The sequence below is a fragment of the Leopardus geoffroyi genome, chromosome C3, assembly GCF_018350155.1.
Source record: "Leopardus geoffroyi isolate Oge1 chromosome C3, O.geoffroyi_Oge1_pat1.0, whole genome shotgun sequence".
NCBI classification, from domain to species: Eukaryota; Metazoa; Chordata; class Mammalia; order Carnivora; family Felidae; genus Leopardus; species Leopardus geoffroyi.
The window spans coordinates 67,122,821-67,143,470 of NC_059338.1; the positions used below are offsets into that span (position 1 = coordinate 67,122,821).

Sequence of the window (20,650 nt, forward strand, 5' to 3'; positions counted from 1 at the left end):
ACAGATCCGGCTTCCCTCACCTCCGTCTTGTTCGATTGCCCGTCTTCTCCACTTCTCTGTTCAAGTCGGGAGAAACGGCCGAGGCGTTAGCGGGACGCAGACAGCAGCGCGTGTTTACGGTGTCGTGAGGCCCGAGGCCATAAAAGTCTTCGAAGAAAACCCGGGCGGTGAGCTCGGGTCTTGACTCGGCCTTGGTGACGGTTCTCTCCCACCTGACACCAAACGCAGAAACGAACCAGCTGGACTAGTGGAACTAAAAAGCCCCTGTGCGTACGGGAAACCGGGACGGAATACGGGGGCCCCCGCAGAACAGGGGAAGTGACATGAGTCCCGCGTGTGGCCCGGTGTGTGGCGGTGTGCTGGGTGATGCGCTGGGGGAGGGCGGCCCGGCAGAGGCGGGCTCGGGGTTCCTTGCCCGGTTGTGGCGCTGCCGACCGCGCAGCAGGCGGCCCGGGCCACGGCCCCGAGCGCTAGGCAACGAGGACGGGGCCGCGGTGCCCGTGTCGGAGGCTCGGGCTCTGTCGACCGCGGCGTCGTGCGTGTCCCCGCTGACACCTCGGCTGTCTCTCCCCCGACTTGAACAGAGGAGGTGGAGAAGATGAGCAAGAAGATGGAGGAGGTGAGGGAAGCCGGCGTCCGCGTGGTGTCTGAGGACTTCCTCCAGGACGCGTCCGCCTCTGCCAGCAGCCTGCAGGATTTGCTCTTGGCCCACGTCCTGGCCCCCTGGGGGGCCGACGTGAAGGCGGAGCCCGTGGAGGCCGCGGCCCCCAAAGGGAAGTCGGGGGCCGCACTGCCCAAGAAGAGCAAGGGCCCCGCCAAGGAGGAAGGTGAGGCTTCCCGGGCCCCTGGGTGCCCTCGCCCCCGTCCCCGCCCCCATGGCCCCGGCTCCTTCCCGCCCCCACCCCTCGCCCCGCCCCGCCCTGCCCCTGCAGCCTCCCAGGCACTTCTTATTCGTGCTTGAACCTTTATGTCCCTTTCCAAGGCGTCAACAAATCTGAGAAGAGAATGAAGTTAACCCTTAAAGGTGGCGCCGCCGTCGATCCCGATTCTGGTGAGCGTGAGCGAGCGAGCGGGAGGCCGGGCTGGGCCACCGGGCTGGGCCACGTGGCGCCTGGGCCTTCCTGTCTCCTCGGGCTCCCCCGATCCCGAGGACACCTGTGTTTCATGGGGAGCCTCCTGAAGGCGGTGGGTGTGAACCCCACACCCGCAGACCCTCTTCTCCCCGCGCGCTTCAGCCCCTCAGAGAGAAAAGCAGGCGCCTCCCCTCCATGACAGGTCTGGAACATTCTGCGCACGTCCTGGAGAAAGGCGGGAAGGTGTTCAGTGCCACCCTCGGCTTGGTGGACATCGTGAAGGGAACCAACTCCTATTACAAGCTGCAGCTGTTGGAGGACGACAAGGAAAGCAGGTGTGTCCTGGGGACGGGACAGAGGCCCTGTGGGGACTGCGGAGCCAGCCTCCTCGCCGAGAGCACTGGTGTGGCTAGGCCTTCGGTGGGAGGGAAGCCACCGTCGCCCCAGATGGCCTGGCCCCCTAGCGTCCGGCCCCCAACTTTGGGGGACGAGCTGGCACTCCATCTCCCAAGACTTCTCATGGCCCCTCAAAGATTCCCGAGTCCTGATCCCTTTACATGCACTTGAAAGCTTCTTGAAGCAGGTAAAGTTGGGCAAGAACCGAACCCGCTCCTTTTTTTTTTTTTTTCTTAAGGTTCATTTATTTTGAGAGAAAGAGCGGGTGCGCGTAGGGGAGGGGCAGAGAGGGACAGAGAGAGTCTCAGGCAGCGTCCTTGCCATCCACGCAGAACCTGACAAGGGGCTCGAACTCACGAACTGTGAGATCGCGACCCGAGCCGAAACCAAGGTTCGGACGTGCAACCGGCTGAGCCCCCAGGCGCCACACGAACTTCCTTGTATCGTGTTCCTTAAAACCCCTGGTTTCTCTCCGGGGTCAGCTTCACTGTCCTTACTAGCACATGGACGCTGTTGACCCCCGGCGCTCCAGGGGGCCTGGAAGCTTTGCTGGTTGGGAGGCAGGCCCTGTGATCACAGCGACCCCGGGCCAGTTCAGCCAGCCCCTAGTGCATCTTGGCCGGCATCTGTCTGGCGGCCCGAGGGCTCAGCGTCTCCCCGTCGTTCCCGCTTTCATCAGAGCGCTCACCCACCAAGTGAATCCCAAAGTGACCCTGAGAGAGACCAGTGGGCTCCTTAGATTTTCTGAAGAAATGAGCCCCACGTCACGTGGCTTCCCACCTCCCCTGGTGGACGTGTTTTTCTGGCGGCCCAGATTCACTGGGGCTCACAGTGAAGGGGCCACGTGGGCTGTTGGGTCGGGACGGCTTTTCAGGACAGCTCAGTATAGTGCCTCCCAAGCGTTTCCAGGGAAAGAAACGGAGCAGAGGATGAATTTCTCTGCCTTTGGGCCACAGCCCAGAAAACTGCCAGGAAGCCCCAAGTTTTCTTTGAATTCTTTGGTTTTACTTTGAAAGCGCATACAAATCTTGCGTTTGGGGTTCTGATTACGTCTTTGTATGCCGTGATGTAAAAGGTCACGTGTTCTTTCCCGAGGATAGTTAAGTCCCCCAGAGGTAAGCGGCGCGCCTAGGGGACCCAGTGCCGTGTATCCCGGTTGACGTGGAAACGGAGAGGGGTGGTCAGGTCTGTAGGTTCGGCCGGCTTGCCCCCGTCATCCCCACGTGCCGTCCCATCCGAGCCCAGCGGTCCCAGTGTCTTCGGGCGCGTCAGCAGCGGTTGCATCTGTCGAGCCGCAGGACTCGCCGGCAAAGCTTGTTGTGTTTCTCTGAGGAGCAAAACCGGGCGTTTTATGTAAAAGTTGGTAAAGCCCGGGTTTTGCTCCACAAGCTTGGCTGCCAGATGCAAGTGTTTAAACTTCTAATTCTCAGTTGCATGAAACATAAAGGTGCTCTGTTGTAATAGTTCCCTTTCCTTCTCCGTGTCGTTTTGCGCCCAAGCAGGACGGCAGGGAAGGGGAGACCCCTGAGTGTGAGTGGCTGACCCACAGGTCTGTCTGATCCCACCCCCACCCCCGCCCCAGGTACTGGATATTCAGGTCCTGGGGCCGCGTGGGCACTGTGATTGGCAGCAACAAGCTGGAGCAGGTGCCGTCCAAGGACGGTGCCATCGAGCACTTTATGAAATTATACGAGGAGAAGACCGGCAACGCCTGGCAGGCCAAAACCTTCACGAAGTTTCCCAAAAAGTTCTACCCTCTGGAGATCGACTACGGCCAGGTAATCGCGGAAGGTCTGGCGCAGTCTGGTTGTAGCGAGAGGGAGGGACGCCCCGGGCGGGTGGCATCGTCACTGGGGAGTGCTGCTGGACGCTCAGAGCGAACACCGGCCCCTTCCCAAACGATCAAGAGGGGGGAGTGCTCCCCAACGGAGCGACGCGGCCAGCGTCACATGGAGAGCAGAACCAGACGAAGACGTCGCCAGGAAACGCCAAAAGCCCTGGGAGCGTGACCGCAGCACGCTTACCGGCGCGGGAGGGCTTGTGCGGCACCCCGAGTGGGACCGGCCCCCGGGAATGGGAGGTCGGGGCAGCGCGCGCAGATGGGCGGACCGCAGAGGGATCGGACAGGTCGGGGCATGCGGTCGCCTTAGTAGACGCAGAAGAAGCATCTGCTAAAACCCAGCAGCCCTTCACAGGTGAGATGCACGCCCTCGAGGGTGAGGTGGAGCTTAGGTGAGGACGGCTGCCGCGTCGAGATTGTGGGTGTGGCTTCTGTCGCGTGACCTGGCTTAGGTTCCAGGTAGAATTACAGTGACTTGGGCTCTGCTGGGTCATGGTTTGGGCCCCACGTTACCTCCTGACGGTTTCTGTCGTGTGTTGGTAGCTCACCTGTTCGGTCACCGGAGAGTCTTCCGTTGTGCCTTGCTTGGTAGTTTGTGGACATCTGGACCTTCGTTCTGGCAAAATGCCTTACCCTGTTTTTTATGCAGAAATCTGTTACGCTTGATCCTTGGCCAGCGTGGGGGTCTGGGGACACAGCGCAGTCTGCCAGGGCGGTCACGGATCCACGTGAAGTTTGTTTGTGTTTATTTTGAGAGAGAGAGCCTGCCCTCGCATGTGGGGGAGGGGTAGAGGGGGGAGACCATCCTAAGCAGGCTCCACTCTGTCAGGGCAGAGCCCAGCGTGGGGTCCGAACCCACGAACTGTGAGATCATGACCCGAGCTGAGATCAGGCGTCAGACACTTGACCGACTTGACCACCCAGGCACCCCAAGGGTCAGCTGCACTTTTAAAGGAAAGACGTTTCTTTTCACAGAAGGAAAGATTTACGGATAAGTAGAGATTTTGATTCCCAGCCTTTGAGGCCTGAACTGTCTCAGATGGGAGCTCTCTAGCTTAGAGAGTGCCATGAGCTCTCACCGTTAAAAATAGAATTTAGCGAAGCCTGGCAGGCTCAGTCTGTGGGGCGTGTGACTCTCGGGGTTATGAGTTCGAGCCTCACGTTGAGTGTGGAGATTACAATCAAATATCTTTATTAGAATCAAACTGGTTTGTCGCGTTGAGGTTGAGATGGCAGAGATCGTCTGACTCGGCAGTGCCCCCTACTGGTTAATTTTCCTGGTTTCAAAAATACATTTTAGAAATTTTTGAGAATGACGAAGATACAAAAAAATCACGATCGCCCAGAGTTAAGTGCAGTTAAGATCACGGTGTATGTCTTCCGTGCTCCCCTCCCTCCATGGGCACTTGTCCCCACCAGAAAATTGGAGCCTTGCCTTGCCAGCTGTACTGAGACCACCCGCTCCTTCCCTGGACAGACCTGGACCGTTTCCCCGCTGTCCAGATGCGCGACCACGTCGTACCTGTCTCAGTAGCTGCATTTTGTTTGTTTCATTTAGAGAGAAAGAGAAGCTCGCATGGGGGGAGGGGGGAGGGGGACAGGGAGAGCAAGCGGGGGAGGACAAAGAGAGGGGATACCAAGAGAGAGAGTCCCAAGCAGGCTCCAGGCTGGCAGCGTAGAGCCCAGTGTGGGGCTCGATCCCACGACCTTGAGATCATGACCTGAGCAGAGATCAAGAGTCAGACACTTAACCGACTGAGCCACCTAGGCACACTGCCCCCCCCAGTAGCGACGTTTTAAAAAGCAAAAAGAAACTGTAAAACTAATTTTAGTACTTCATTTTCCTTTTGTTTTTCTTCCTTTTTTCTTTTGAAACTAAAGTTCTGAAATTCGCTGTATTTTTAGCCCTTGCAGCCTGTCTCTGCTCCGACTGAGTACATTTCAGAGCCAGCAGCTACTGAACGAGGCCGCACACTGATCTAGAGCAGCATCTGTTGAGGCCACGCAGGTGGTCAGAGGTCACGGTTCATAGGCTGCGAATCGCCTGTAACTGCGCGAACGTTTACATGAACGTTTCTGTGGTGGTTCCTGTCGGTCGCGGAGGCACCGGGTTACACAGTAAATGCAGATAAATAAGGCTTCTAACGCGTTGCCAGTTTGCTTTCTGGTGAAGTTACGAGTGCGGGAAGCGCGGATCCGCTGTGTGTGGACAGCAGCGGCCAGGAGCAGGAACACGACGCGGATGACGCGGATTCCAGGATCCGTGTCCGGTGCCAGTTAGGCTCACTCAGATGCTAGGGACACCGTGACGGACAGGGCGCGGTCCCTGCCCTCATTCTAAAGCGACGAGCGTTCAGGCGCTCTCCGTGCAGCGTGGTGTTGACTTAGCCCGGGTTCTCCAGGCTTTGTGCGGGAGTAAAGCTTTGTGCCCTTAGCTTCTCGGGAAGTGCGATCCCAGGGAGCGGGGGTGAGGCGGGGAGGGCGGAGGGTTCATGCAGGAGTGGGTCTGCGAGCGTGATCCTCTGGGACTGTGTGGGAGGCTGTAGGCACTCATTCTTCAGCTGGCCCTGGGGTTCGGCAGCGTAAGGGGGGGAGCACTGGTCTGGTGTCCCCTTGGCCTATGGCGGGCCCTGGGCAGGTTCCCGGGTGGGAGGTGACGAGTAGGAAGGGGTGAGGGCACCAGGGGGGCGCGTGTGCCTGCGGGTCAGGCTGCGCGGAGCCGGGTGCCGCCACGGTGGTCGGAGGAAGGGTCTAGAGCGGCCGCGGGGACTTAGGGGCGCATGGGGGGCATCCGACCCCGGTGCTCCCGCTGCGGCCCTCCCCATGCCGTGGTTTCCGTGCCCTTGGTGCTTGGATCCCCCCACCTCTGTCTGCGGCTCGGACGCCACCACCGCTCCTCTTGGCTTGTCGCCTGGGGTCTCTCACCGGTCCTCTTCCCTCCAGGACGAAGAGGCGGTAAAGAAGCTGACGGTGAACCCCGGCACCAAGTCCAAGCTCCCCAAGCCGGTGCAGGACCTCATTACGCTGATCTTTGACGTGGAGAGCATGAAGAAAGCCATGGTGGAGTACGAGGTGACCGCTCCTTTCTTTGATCTGTGCTTTGCCCCTGGCGTTGGGAGTCTGACGCCGGGTCGGAGCTCGCAGGCTGGTACGCAGGGGCTGGCGCGGGGCCCCGGAGCGTTCGTGTCGGGAGCCCGATCCTCAGCCCGAGGCCGACACGGGGCCGCTGGCGCTCCTGGGAAGATGGTTGACTTGCCGTGAGGCCTGTGGTATGTAGGGAGCCGGCCCTGGGCCCTGTCCCGTCGCGCCAGGCCCCTCGATGCCGAGCACACTTGTCCTGGAAGCCCAGGGTGCGTCTGCTTACGGCGAAAGAATCGGGCGGTACTGAGGAGGCTGGAGAACTTTCCGCGGGTGCCATGGGACAGAACTCCTCCTGTTTCCAAGAAGAGGGCAGGGGTGGGTTTGCCGTGTTCCCGCTGCCCGGGGCAGGGCCGGGGGCTCTGGGGATGCGGCCGGGTGTCCCCGTTCGTTCTCCAGCCTGGCTCCGCTTTGCCCCGGGGGTGAGCGCGGATCCCCTTGTGGGACTCGGCCCAGCGGCTGTTCGAGAACGCGCCTCGTTCTCCTGGAGGTTCCTTGGTGGGTTTGCCAGCGGCCGGGCTGTGCCGTCCTGTTCCCGTAGACCCCCGAGCCACCTTCTGTCAGGATGGCCAGCCAGCATGGCGGCTTAGGGACAGGCTCACGGGGTCGGGGGTGCATGAGGAGGAGCGAGGAGGCGCCCAGGGAAGAGGGTCTTGTCTCCGTTTGTTTAATGTTTTAAAAGAAGTGCCCCGTGGGTCATTTCTGGCTCCCTGTGCTCTGGTTCGTGGGATTTCTCGACTCCGAGCAGAACAGGCGTCTCCCTGGGAAGAGCCGGTTTGGGGCTGGCTTTCTCTCACACGGGAGACTCAGTTTCTCAGGAAGAGCAGGGCCCCTGGTGGGGAGTGTGTGGGGAGTGGGGGGCCCGCATGGGATAGGGTCCCAGGTAGATGGGAAAACGTGGCGGCCTGGGAGCTCTGTCCCGGGGGGCCCGCCTTTGTGTCCCCTGTGGCTCGCTGTCCCAGCCGGGTCAGTAGGGCTGGGCCCCCGGTTTCTCTCGTCCCCACGGCCGGGGTGTAGGTTTTGAGGGGTGCAGACCAGGAGACCGGTCTCTTCAGATGAGCACCAGGGCCCCACGGTCGGGGTGCCGCTTGCTTCAGAGAACCGGCCCCCCTCGTAGCCACTTTCCTCAGCAGCTTCCAGCCCCCGTTTCTGGTCGGACCAGAGATGCTGCGCTCAGTCCCATGCCCTGTGCTGGCCTCGGGGTAGATCGCCCACCTTCTGCCCCAGACCCAGCTCCGGCTGCTCAACTTCCCGGAAACTGGCCCCCGCCCCCACCAGGGTGGAGGGGAGAGGAGCGTGTGCCATGGGGGAAGGCCATTACTGGCCGCTGTGGCTGTCGCCCCACTTGTGCCTGGCACGTCCTCGTACCCCGTTAGTCACCGCGGGGGCTCCGTTCCTGGGATGCCCGCTCGGCCCCACGGGCACAGGTGGGCCCTGGGGACTCGGAAGGGTTCGGGACGCGGGAGCAAGGAGCACAGGCCGAGTGTCTCACGGGGGGGCGGGTGCCCTCTGAGGAGCGTGGTCCCTCATACAGATGGGAGAGCGGGGCCGAGGGCAGGTGCGTCCCTAGATGTGGGCCCTGTGGAGCCGCGTCCCCGGTCCTCCCGCGACAGCTCAACACCTGTGTTGGTGGTCATTCCCAAGGCGGTGAGCGGGAGTGGTGTCGCTGGAAAAATGTGTGACCTTTTCGGGTAACTGACGAAAAGGGACAGCGTTAATTCGAACATAAACGCGTATGCTCAGAAGCATGTGCTTTGGGAAAAACGTTTTCCGCCGCTTTACGTTCCCACTCAGCTGGGAGCAGCCTTAGCCGTGCGGGGGGACCTCATCCTCCCGACTTGGGGATTGGTGGGAGTCGCGGGGGCTGGGGGGACCTCATCCGGGCTCTGCCTGCAGCGAGCGAGATCCTTCTCGCACGCAGACCCCGGGTGCGGGCTGGGCCACGAGCTGTAGCGCTGGGTCCCCGATCTCCCGGGAAGACGGGGCACTTGCCCACCGTCCCGTCTCCACCGCTGAGCAGCTTTCGGAGGGAAAACGCCCCCTGTGTCCTCAGATTGACCTTCAGAAGATGCCCTTGGGGAAGCTGAGCAAGAGGCAGATCCAGGCGGCCTATTCCATCCTCGGCGAGGTCCAGCAGGTAGGCAGGGCCTCCCAGGCCTCTGCACCCCGGCTAGCAACGTCCCACGCCGCGGCGCACGGGGCTTAGGTTTCTTCAGATAAGCGTCACAAGCGTCTGCTACGTGCCAGAGGTGGGTGCGAGACTAATGAGTTAGCCGTGTTTTCAGTGATGGCATATGTAAGTCTAGAAACCGGATTAGGTGTTTGGTTCTCCCGCCTCATAAAAATGACCTGATTTTGTGTGCGCTTCGGAGTCAGGCTGAAATTGCGGGCCCCTGGCTGGCTCAGTCGTGGAGCGTGCGACTCTTGATCTCGGGGTCGTGAGTAGAAGCGCCAGGTTGGGTATAGAGATCACGAGATCACTGAAAATCCTAAAAAAAAAAACCGAGAAGTTGAAATTGTTTTGCGGTTGCTAGGAAACCATCAGCCAGAGAGCGAAATGTTTTCTCTGTTTTGTTTGTGCTCATTGGGCATCACCCTCCTGGTCCCCAGTCCCTCCCTGTGTGCCCTGGTGGGCAGGGTGCAGGCCTGGCCTGTGAGGGAAGAGCACTGGGAAGCTAAAGTGGGACCCCAAGAGTGGAAAGTGCTGGAAAAGAGCCCTTGAACCAGAGCCCTTCAATCCAGCTAGCAGCTGTGCCTAAGCCCTGGCCCCTTTCCTTGTCGCCCGCCGGCTGGGACACGAAAGCGTTTGCTATTCCAGAACCCCCGGTGGAAAGGCTGGGATGCCCTGCCCCCCCACCAAGCAGAGTGAACTACAGACAGAAACATTAGGAATCGGGGAAGCCTGTGTCCCAGTGAGAAGCACACGTGCGGCCTGGGGCCTTGCGGGGGCCACATCATCGCCCCTTTGCCACCCGTGCCCCCGCTGCCGTGTCTGCCAAGTGTCCCAGTGGTCCAGCTCCTCTGTGTCTGCATTTATTGAGCACTTTGTGCATACGGGGCTCTAGTTGTCATCGCGGCAGTAGGGGAGCTAAGCCTTTCTGCATCTGGACCTCCAGGTGTGATAGAAACGAGTCCCTGCCTTAAAGCTGAAGGTCGGTGGGTAAGGGGGTTTGCCAGAGTTCATAGCGGTGGGGTCTTTCCCTCCAACGTTTTATAGTGTAAAAATCCCAGGCGTTTCAGAAAGAGGAGTGTCTCGGGGGTGCCCGTGAGGTTGTCACCTGGCCGCTCCTGTTGACATTTCACGTGGCGGTGGGGTGTGACAGGTCCACAGGTGCACAGTTCTTCCTAGAAACGGAAATTCACGTGGGGAGGGGTCCTGTGCTCAGGGTGGAGTGGCACCAACTCTAGCTGGTCTTGGAAATTTCCGGGCCACTCCGGAGCCGGCTCGGACCTGCCGCATGTGGGGCCCTCCCAGCTGCCGCCTCAGTCCGTGTCCCCTCTGTTCCCTCCCCTGAAGGCGGTGTCCCAGGGCAGCAGTGATTCCCAGATCCTGGATCTCTCCAATCGCTTCTACACCCTGATCCCCCATGACTTTGGGATGAAGAAGCCTCCGCTCCTGAACAACGCGGACAGCGTGCAGGTAGCTCGCGGGTCCTGGCGGGGGCCCCGGGTCCGCTGGGCGCTGATGCACCTGGGTGTCACTCCCTGCCGCTGCTCCTCCGTGTCGTGACCCCTGAGGGCCGGGGGCAGTGCCGGGAGGACCTCGGGGCCCTCGCTTCAAAGTGGGATTTCTTCCCACGTCAGTGGAGACAGACCCCAGGCAAAACAGATGGGCTTTCTGACCTGGCTGCGCCACGCAGGGCTGGCGGAAGGAGCCGCAGGGCAGGACAGCCTCTCCTGACAGCATCGCTCCCCTGCTTTCCCTCCCTGCCTCAGGGAGCCGGCCCCCGGTCCCCACCTGTCCCCACCTGTCCGTGTGCAGGGATGGAAACGCATTCTCGCCACAGGCTTGTAGCTTCCGACCGTTCCTTCCCCTGGGGAGCAAGCCGCCCCCACCCCACCCCGGCATCCTGGAGAGTCCTCGGTAGTGTTCACTGAGCGGCGGGTGGGTGACAGGCTGTCCCCCCACACACACGCAGCTGGAAGGTCCCCCCACCCTGGTGCCAGCCCGAGGTGTGTCTTCTGTTCCTCCAGGCCAAGGTGGAGATGCTGGACAACCTGCTGGACATCGAAGTGGCCTACAGCCTGCTCAGGGGTGGCTCGGACGATAGCAGCAAGGACCCCATCGATGTCAACTACGAGAAGCTCAAGACTGACATCAAGGTAACAGCCCCCCTCTGGCGCACCTGACTGCTGTCCCCGGGGAGCGGTGGGCCCTGAAGCAGATTGCTGGTGGCCCGTACGGAACCGTGGGGCAGCTCACCTGTAAACAGGCACCTTGGTGGCTGGGCAGCCTTCCAGGCCGGGGCCTCTGCTATAGGATTTTGAGGGGCCTTCCAGAAAGTTCCTTCTTCCTCAGTCTAGAGAGGATCCGTTTTGGACGTTTGCGTGGTGTGAACCCTAGAAGGTGCAGAAGGTGATGGCAGCCGTGACAAACGTACGGTGCCGGGTCCATGCTCTGGGGCCGAGGGACTGTGCCGCAGGCCCCTCAACTTTCGGGGGGCCGGGGCTTGGGCAGAAGAAGTCCCCCTGCCTCGGGCCCGGCAGGGTTGTAAGTGTGAACCTGGAACGGGGTGTTTACGTCCCTGAAAAGAGCGTTTGCTTCCCGCTTGGGACAAAACGCGTCTATAGGGCCAGGTAGAATAAGCCACCAAACGCCCCTCGATGGGTCCCGGGGGCACCTTCTTGACCGTAATGCTGTGGGCCTGGTTCTTGGTGCGGGACTCGTTCTCTATTTTAATTAAGCGGAGGGAACCAGAGTTCCTAGAACACCCAGCCTTTCCCACGGCACGTTTGAAGCCGTGTGTGGCGCCTCATATGTGGCCGTTACTCCGTCGGGGGCTCTCCGGGGTCTCCCTCGCTCTGATTCCAAGACACGATGTTCTAGGTGGTGGACAGAGACTCCGAGGAAGCGGAGACCATCAGGAAGTACGTGAAGAACACTCACGCGACCACGCACAATGCCTACGACCTGGAAGTTGTTGACGTAAGAACCTCTCCCTCCCCCGCCCGCTCCCTCCAGCGTGGGCCTGGGTGGGAAAGAATCGTTGACTTCGCCTCGAGTAACCGGAGGAAGCGACTCGTTTGTCGAGCAGGGACAGTAGCGGTCTCACGGTTGAGAGTGGCTTCTTCCTCTTTTCCTGTTTTGTTTCTTTTTTTATTCGTTTTCTGGCCCAAAGCCAAGTTTGGGAATCGGGAAGTTGTATCAGACACGCATCGAGGGTCCGTGCCCTACCCCACCGAACCACCTGTCCTACCGGAACGGGCCGCGCCCTCCGGTGGGGGGGGGAGGGGGGGGACAGTGGCCGGTAGATGTGCGCTAGGCGGAGTAACAAGTGGCGTCCGTCTCCTCGGGCAGATTTTTAAGATCGAGCGTGAAGGCGAGAGCCAGCGCTATAAGCCGTTCAAGCAGCTGCGGAACCGGCGGCTGCTGTGGCACGGATCCAGGACCACCAACTTCGCCGGGATCCTGTCGCAGGGGCTCCGCATCGCCCCGCCTGAAGCGCCCGTGGTACGTGCCTGGCCCGGGGCGCGGGGGCGGGGCCTCGTTTAAGGGTGGGCTTGGCCTCCGCCACGGCCGACAGGTGGCCATTGCCAGACCCTGAGCCCCGCGTTTGACTCTCGGGAGGAGGTGAGAGTAACGGCCAACGTTATGAGGCGTTGACACGCGCCAGGCACTGAGCCGAACGCACACAGACTCGTTGGATTTTCACAAGAGCCCCGTGAGGTTCTTGCCCAGTTCAGAGGAGAGGAGAGGGGAGTCCGGAGGATATGTAGCAGCCCCGCGTCCCTGGTGCCTGGCCCCGGTCGGCGGTGCTCCGGATGTCGGCTGGCAGGTTTCAGTGTCCCTTTTCCAATCTTCCAGACCGGCTACATGTTTGGTAAAGGGATCTACTTCGCCGACATGGTGTCCAAGAGTGCCAACTACTGCCACACGTCCCAGGGAGACCCCATAGGCCTGATCCTGCTGGGAGAAGTTGCCCTTGGAAACATGTGAGTGAGCCTGGCCTCGGGCAGGTCTCAGAACTCCCTTGGCCACCATGAGGGGGGAACCAGTTCTGGCCCAGTGAACTAGGGAGGCCCAGGAGCGCCTCACAAAACCCAGGATCGGGGATCCAGCCTGGCCTTGGGAACCGGCAGCACCCACCTTCCTGTGCCCCAAGAAGCCGGGCTGGCTCGCGCAGACAATGGTCACCCCGTAGCGCGCGCACCCCACCAGTGTTTAGATTTTTCGTCCAAGTCCATCCCAGTTTCAAGTTCCCCGCAGAGAAAATCTGGTGGGTCCCGTGTGGGTCGGGCGTCAGCCTTGATCCTGTGGATGTCACACGGAAAGCAGGGTTCGGTAATGAGCTCGGGGCCTGGGGATGGTGGCCCGGGCAGAGAAGCCTCGAGAGCGGCCGGCCGCGGCTCTAGACAGACTCTCTCCTTCGTAGTGGCCCCGGAGCCGTGGTCGCGGACGCAGTCAATGCACGAAGAGCACACCCTCGCTTTCTGAAGCCGGGCTGGGAGGGAGCTCCGGCGGCGAGGGCGCGCTGGGTTCTCGGGGCGCTTGTCGGTTCTCACGTGGCTTCCCGCCGGTCAGACTGTTGGGGTGGGAGCCCTCGGGCCGTGGAAGCCGCTGACACTGACCTCTCCTGAATAGGTATGAGCTGAAGCATGCCGCGCATATCAGCAAGTTACCCAAGGGCAAGCACAGTGTCAAAGGTAGGGTGGCTCAGAAACTGCCCCGGGCGCCTGGGACACCACCGGGAGGGCGCTTTCTCCCCTCAGAAGGCTGTGTTCCTGTAGCTTGTTGTAGAAACTCCGCTCACGCTCTGTGGCTGGCGTCGCAGACGGCAAAGGAGGGTCTTGGCGCAGGCGGCAGCAGGCAGGGCCATTGGGTTCTGACCTGACTCCACTGCGGCTCGAGGGCGTCTCGTGACCTCTCGTCACGCAGTGGGGCTTGGGGCGTCTTGGATCGCGCGGCTCATGGCCCCTGATGATTTGGGGCCTCCACCTGCCAGGCGGAAGTGACTGCAGTTCTGCTCAGCGGAAAGAGGATCCCGGGGGGTGGGGGGGCTGTTCTTGAACTCAGTAAGGCTCGTGCCCCGGGAACATGGTGTGTAACCTACAGCCTTCTCTATCCAGAAGAAGGACAGAGCACGGAATTTGCGTGTGGCTTTAAAGCGAGCGCATAGACCCAACATAACATGGACCGCTTCTCCTGGAAACATTTTCCGCCTCTGTCCTCACAATCCATATCACTCCGGCCTTCTCTGCAGGTTTGGGCAAGACGACCCCCGACCCTTCAGCTAGCATCACCATGGATGGCGTAGAAGTTCCCCTTGGGACAGGGATCCCGTCGGGCGTTAACGATACCTGTCTGCTGTATAATGAGTATCCTTTCCGCGTGGGCCGTGGGCCACACTGTCCGCGCAGGGGGCAGCGGTCCCTCACGCGCCCAGCGTCCCGGGCGCAGCCTGACCGGAGACCCTCCAGCCGGCCTGCCCTCGGCGGCCTGCCCTGGGGGAGAGAGCGGGTGCTCCGCGTCCAGGGGGCCTGGTCTGCGGGGTGTGACCTTGGCAGCCGCGGGTGCTCGCTCCGTCGTGAGACCGTGTGCTCCTTGACACGCTCCCTCCAGGTACATTGTGTACGACGTCGCTCAGGTAAATCTGAAGTACCTGCTGAAGCTCAAGTTCAACTTCAAGACGTCCCTGTGGTGAGCCCCGGGACGTGTGGCCGAGGCGCAGCCGGGGGCGGGGGCCGGTGCGCCCCCGCTCGGCGGCCGAGCGCGCGAACCTTCCTAAATCCCCTCAGAGAGGATTCTCTGTGAGCGTTTGGTCACGTGTGAAACGATGTTACTAGCTTTTCAAACCCCTTGTTTGTGTGGGTCTGGGGGTGGGACGGGCGGTGGGGTCCTGCCAGCCAGAAGCCGGGTGGCGACAGCTGACGATACACGAGAGGCTGGGGCCAGGTATTCGTCCAGACTAGTCCCGCGGGAAGAGCCAGGCCCGGTCAGAACGTCTGCCTTACTGGTTTCCCCAGGGGAGGAAAGAATAATCTTCCGCCACTTCTAAACGTCTGCCTTTAGTTCGGGTTTTGGAAAAATGTTAAGCGTTTATTTTGAGGTAAAAATAAAAACTAATTTCATACTACTTAGATTTTCTTTATTTTGGATCAATTGCCTTTTTTTTTTAGACCTTTCTCCCCCCTTCCCCGCCCCCCATGTGTGAGTTCTGTGGGGAGACCAGGAGGAGGGAGATCAACAATTTCTTCTTATACTTAGACCAAAAAAAAAAAAAAAAGTGCTTTCCTTTTCTAGAGACACGCGGACAGGGAAGCTCTTAGAATCTGTAACGTAGAGGGGCCTGGGGGGCTTGGTTGGTGAAGCGTCCGCCTTCAGCTCAGGTCGTGATCTCACTGTTCGTGAGTTTGAGCCCCATGTGGGGCTCTGTGCGGACAGCTCGGAGCCTGGAACCTGCTTCGGATTCTGCGTCTCCTTCTCTCTCCATCCCTCCCCTGTTCGTGCTCTCGCTCTCTCTCTCAAAAATAAACAAACATTAAAAATAGAGCGTAGCGACTTAACAGCTGCATTTGAAATTCCCGCAAGCAGCCCGTCTGGCGAGTGGAGACTATCGCTGACACCCCCAAGGGCTCCTCGTAACTCTCAAAGCGGGACCAGCTTCTGCGTTTGTGTCCGCGCGTTTGGTCTCATTCTGTCTACAGTCTGGTTACTGTTCACGGTACAAGGTCCGCGAAGACTGGAGGGGACTTGGTGCCTGTGTCCGTGGGACCCCGGAACGGCCCGGGCGGTGCCCTGTCCAAGTGGCCGAAGAGCAAACCCCAGACGTCGGAAGGCGGCTTGCTTTCTCTGGCGGTGGACCCGTCGCAGGGCGGGATGTGCTGGCGGCTTGAGGCTCCGACCCCAGGGGCATGCGGAAGTGATGCTGGGGGGTGGAGGCGGAGGGCCGTGACACATGGACCTCCGACGGAAGGAGAACGGGGAGTGGGCGGCGCGGGGACCGCAGTCTGAAACCTTGGGTTAGACACGGGTCTGGTGAGGGAGACCATGCAGGGGTCCCCCGGTGTCCTCCGCGACGGCAGAGACGCCAAGCAGGTGTTCCCGGAGCCACGGTAATGGGCTGTGTGTGGCCGGGGTTGTGTCCCGCGGTAGCCGCGGTCGTGACTCCACACGGTTACCCGAGGGCCATGTGAGGCCAAGCTCAGGCGTGGACACGTGGGCAAGTCAACTTGATAACAGTAGAGTCCTCGACCTGCCGAAAGCCCTTGGCGCCTTTGACCAGAGACCCGCTCCCGATGAGAGCCATTCAGTCAGGTCCGGCTTCCTGGATCCCGACTGCCCTGTGTCCTCGGCACCCCGGGCGGCCCAGGGAAAGGCAGTTTTACCCTCACAGTCCTTGATGGGACAAAGTAGTTTCAGGTTGGAGTGACTGCTCAAGGGGTTCCCTGTAATCAACACTGGTGTTTGTTTTTTTTTTTTTTTTAAGGGGGCGTTAGGTCTGATAGGATTTACTTATTTTTAATGTTTGGGAGAGACAGAGCAGAAGCAGAAAAGAGGCAGAGAGAGGGAGACACAGAATCCGAAGCAGGCTCCAGGCTCCGAGCTGTCGGCACAGAGCCCAAGGTGGGGCTCGAACCCACAGACATTGAGATCATGCCCTGAGCCAAAGTCAGACATTAACCCACGGAGCCCCCCAGGCGCCCCGGTCATAACTGACGTCTTCAAGAGATTTGCGTTTCGGAATTCATGTTTTTTTCTGTAAGGGAACCTGCTATGTTCTCCGGTATCTATAGTTTGGGTGTCTTTCCTCCCTTAGAAAACAGGTCCCAACCCAGGGTGGAGCTAAGTGCATCCTGGTGGTTAAGCCTTTCACAGAAACCCAAGCGAACAGGTGCGGCGCCGGGCCCGGGGGTGGGCTGCCCTCTGCCTGCAGCGGGGAGCCGTGCACACAAGCTCGGCTCACCGGCCCGACCACGCCGGTCCACCCAGTGGCGTGTGCATGCGCCCTCTGGCCTTCGAGGCCTGTCCCTGCAGGGTGTCGGCCGGTGGATTCGCGGTGGCGGTTCTGCTTTGCTGCACTTGGGGTGTCGCCCCGCCGACGTCCCAGAGCCCAAGGACCGTCCCCTGAGGGAGAGGACACCCTCCCGCCAAGTCTGCTAGCCCTCACGCTGCAGCCCGCCCCCACCGCCTCCTCCCCACATTGAATGTCGCCGTTGAGGCTTTTGTCTCGGGAGTGGCTTCTCTTGCACCTGCCAGGTTCGTCCCGTTCACATTGCGGCATCACCCACGTTCCTGAGGGGCTTCTGTTCCCAAGGCCCCTTCCCTTAAATTCTGTGTCAATTCTCAAAAGGTTAGAGTTTGCACGTTTTCTTAAGCAATGGTATTTCCACCATTTGCAGGCAAGACCTTCAAATGGCAGGTTTAGGGAGGTCTGCCGATTAACCGCACCCCACGGTTTGCCCTTTTATCTGGCTGAGGACCAGTCTCTAAAGTGGGCAATCTGGGGGCACCTGGGTGGCTCCGTCGGTAAAGCGTCCGACTCTTGGTTTCGGCTCAGGTCATGATCTCACGGTTCGTGGGATCGAGCCCCACGTCGGGCTCTGTGCTGACAGTGCAGAGCCTGCTTGGGATTCTCTCCCTCTCTGCCCTTCCCCTGCCCATGCTGTCTCTCTCCCTCTCTGTCCCCCCCCCTCTCTCTCACACACACACTCTCAAAATAAATAAACTTAAAAGAAAAAAAGTGATGGGGCGCCTGGGTAGCTCAGCTGCTTAAGTGTCTGACTTCGGCTGAGGTCATGATCTCCCAGTTCGTGGGTTCGAGCCCCGCGTCGGGCTCTGCGCTGACAGCTCGGAGTCTGGAGCCTGCTTCGGATTCTGTCTCCCTCTCTGTGCCCCTCCCCCACTCATACTCTGTTTCTCTCAAAACTAAACATGAAAAAAAATTAACAATAACAATAAAAACGGACTCCTGTCTGTTAGTATCTATAAATGTTTAGGTAGGTCTGTCTGTAACCCCGGATTCCTCACCTCCTAGCTCAATGCATTTTCAACTCAGGACCTTTGGAGGACCAGTGACAGGTTCCATGTGGGGGAACGGAGGCAGGACTCCAGGTGTACTCCTGGGGGTCGCCTGAGCCGTGGCCCCGGTCTGGCCCTTTAACCAAGTCTTTCTCCCTCATTGACCAAAAAGATGACTCGAGCCATTCAGAATCCCTGAACTCTTTTGGTACCTACCTCTTCGAGTTGTTTAAGATTTTATTGAAAAAAAAAAAAAAAAAATTCTTTTTAAGTTGTCTCTACACCCAACGTGAGGCTCGAACTCACAACCCTGAGGTCAAAAGTCTGACGTTCCACCGACACAGCCAGCCAGCGCCCCCTTTGAGTTGTTTTGAGAATGGGTGTGCTGATCCCTGCAAAAGATTCGGTGTGGTTCCTGACCCTGATGCGCCCTCAATGCGTCTCCGCCGTTACCGCTGAAATCCCAGCCCAGGTCTGGCCGCGGCGTGAGTCCACGCAAGAAGCTCCGGAGGGAAGAGGGGAAGCCGGGGACCAGGACAAAGACACCAGCCCTTGTGCTTCGTAGGGGGGACTTGGACGGTCTTGGGAGGAAGAGCCCAAGGCTGTGAAGGGGCCACGGGCGCCCCTTCCATCCGTCAGGAAGCCTCGCCGTGACCCTGACCCTCCCGCTCCGCGTGGCCCTGACCCCGGCCTTCCCGCTCCGCATGGTGTCGTCCCCTTCTGCCTCCCTGCATCCACCTTGACTGACGGGACCAGTCCCCGCCACTGGCCTCCCCAGGCCGGCCCCGCTTCCAGGAGGCAGGCCCTGTCAGGGCTCAGAATAGCCCAGCCGCCGCCTCAGCAGATGGCCGGGCTAATTTTAGCCGTGTGGTGCTCACCCAGGGACCCGGCCGGGCTTTGGAGATTTGAATAAGCCGGTGCGCCGCTTCGCTCTGCAGCCGGCAGCAAAGCTTTGAGTTGTTGTGACCCGCGTGTCCGCCCAGCACTTTCCTGGCATCCCAGAAAGACGGTCTTTTCGGGATTCTGTTTGCTCTGAGCCAACAAGAGCCCGAACTACAGAGCCAGCAGGCAGGGAGGCCCGTGGGGCGCTGGGGACGAGCCTGGAGCCCGAGCGCCGGTGGGGGCGCGGGGGTGGGAAGCAGGGTCCTGCCTCGCTGTGCCCGCTAACAGGCAGGCGGCGGGGTCCTCGGTGTCCTGGGCACGCGGGCTCTCTCGGCAAAAGGAAAGAAGAAAGCCGATTCTCTAGCCACCCCCACCCCCACCCCCTACCCCCGGTTCCTTCTCTGGGCCACATCTGGCCGATGGGCTGCGTTTTCTGGCCACGGAAGGACCGACCAGGAAGAAATCGGCCACAGGTGGCAGCAAGGACCCAGTGACAACCTAGTGTGGAGTCAGCAGCTGTGAAACTGAGGCTCAAGGAAGTAGCAGACTCTGTCAGGGGTCCCCACGCAGGTCAGAACGGAGCTGTTTTGGGGCGCCTGCGGGGGCTCAGTCGGTTTAGCGTCCGGCTCTTGATTTCGGCTCAGGTCACGATCCCACGGTTCGTGGGTTCGAGGCCCGCGTTAGCACGGAGCCTGCTTGAGATCGTCTCTCTCCCTCTCCACCCGTCCCCCTGCCCAAAATAAATAAACGTAAAAAAAAGAATTGAGCTGGTTTTTCCAGCGTGATGTTCCTCACGAGTCCCCTTCGGACCGACCCCCCGCCCCCCCCCCCACACTCCCAGAGGGTGAAGAGCCAGCCCCGTGTGGCCCGGAGGCCTGCGTCGCAGCTGCCTCGGCCCCTCTCTCGGCCGATGACTAGCCCTTGGAGAAAGGTGAGGACAGAGCCAATGGCAGGAGAGTGAGGAGCCCGGGATCTGGTCCGCAGCCTCCTCCGCTGGGTCCGTGAGCTCCTAGAAGGTGCTTCGCGGTCATTGGTGCTGGGGTTCTAATTCGGCTCTGTTCTCTGGGCTTTCCCTTCACGCTGGCCACGCGGCCGACAGCAGGGAAGGAGACAGTCGCCCCCTCGTCGTTCTCTTTCTCCCGAAAAAAAAGGGAAAAAAGAGACTTTTCTCCGTTGGTCCCCGGGGACTGATAGACCAGGTCGGGCCACACGCCTGAGCCCCAGCCGCAAGGGAGGTGGATGTGGGGTGTCGGGCATCAGCAGCTTGTTTGGGCCGAGGCGGGCCCCTCCAGCAAGGACCGAGGCGGCGCACGGGGGCGGAGTGGGCGCAGAGGCGTGGGTTTGGGCCCACGTCCTGTGGGACTTCTCTGGACGTTCGAAACCACGGCTGCAGAGCATCACGAAGACATTCTGTGATTTTTTTGTGAAGATGGAAACCACGGAGACAGAGCCCGCGCCCGGAACGGTTCAAGTGGTGGTACTCGGGCTAATCTCGCAGCCACCGTCCGGCTTTGGTGACGCTGCCCAGGTCACGGCCAGACGCTCCTGGGACAACTGAGCTCTTATTTTCCTCTTGGTGTTTTGCCATGAACTCGCCCTGAGGATGGCCCGTCCTCCCCTGCATGTCTGGAGTGGGAAACCTTTGCCTGAGCAGTTCCTGGGTCCCGGTTATCATACTGGTGGTGATTCGGTGCCACCGCGGTGCCCAGGACACCAGGGACAGTGTGACGGGCCGTGACAGGCGGTGATGACCCCAGGGCGGGTGGTCCCGGCAGGGACTGGGCTCCGGGCAGCTGGCTTGTGGCAGCGACTGAGGGAACACACGCGACACCCGCCAAGCTAACACTTCACCCAGCACGTCTTCTCTTCATCGTGTCCAACAAGCACAGCATGTGATCAAAACCATTTCGTTTTCTCCCGCTGCCCTTTGAAAGTTGTTCGGTGGGTGGGGGGCGCCTGGCTGGTCGGTCGGTGGGGCGTGCGTCTCTTCGTCTCGGGGGTGTCCGTTCAAGCCCCGTGTTGGGTGTAGAGATTACTTAAAAATAAAACATTTTCCTTAAAGCTTATTTATTTTGAGAGAGAGAAACAGAGAGAGAGAGAGAGAGAGAGAGAATGGGCGAGGGGCAGAGAGAGGGAGACACA

General features: G+C 60.3%; 1 protein-coding gene across 3 annotated transcripts in view; it reads left to right on the forward strand.

Moving 5' to 3' along the window:
* Positions 1-14,741, forward strand: part of PARP1 (poly(ADP-ribose) polymerase 1) — a 37,432-nt gene extending 22,691 nt beyond the window's left edge. For 2 of the 3 annotated variants that reach the window (XM_045453253.1, XM_045453255.1), the window contains exons 10-23: positions 585-827; positions 983-1,051; positions 1,276-1,408; positions 3,052-3,247; positions 6,253-6,381; positions 8,501-8,584; positions 9,965-10,087; positions 10,642-10,770; positions 11,495-11,593; positions 11,966-12,118; positions 12,473-12,600; positions 13,250-13,311; positions 13,869-13,983; positions 14,228-14,741. In XM_045453253.1, the coding sequence (XP_045309209.1) occupies positions 585-827; positions 983-1,051; positions 1,276-1,408; positions 3,052-3,247; positions 6,253-6,381; positions 8,501-8,584; positions 9,965-10,087; positions 10,642-10,770; positions 11,495-11,593; positions 11,966-12,118; positions 12,473-12,600; positions 13,250-13,311; positions 13,869-13,983; positions 14,228-14,309 (1,745 nt within the window). In that variant the 3' untranslated portion in view covers positions 14,310-14,741. The remainder of the gene's footprint in view (positions 1-584; positions 828-982; positions 1,052-1,275; positions 1,409-3,051; positions 3,248-6,252; positions 6,382-8,500; positions 8,585-9,964; positions 10,088-10,641; positions 10,771-11,494; positions 11,594-11,965; positions 12,119-12,472; positions 12,601-13,249; positions 13,312-13,868; positions 13,984-14,227) is intronic. The other variant, XM_045453254.1, reaches the window with a different exon arrangement.
* Positions 14,742-20,650: the final 5,909 nt, after the last annotated feature.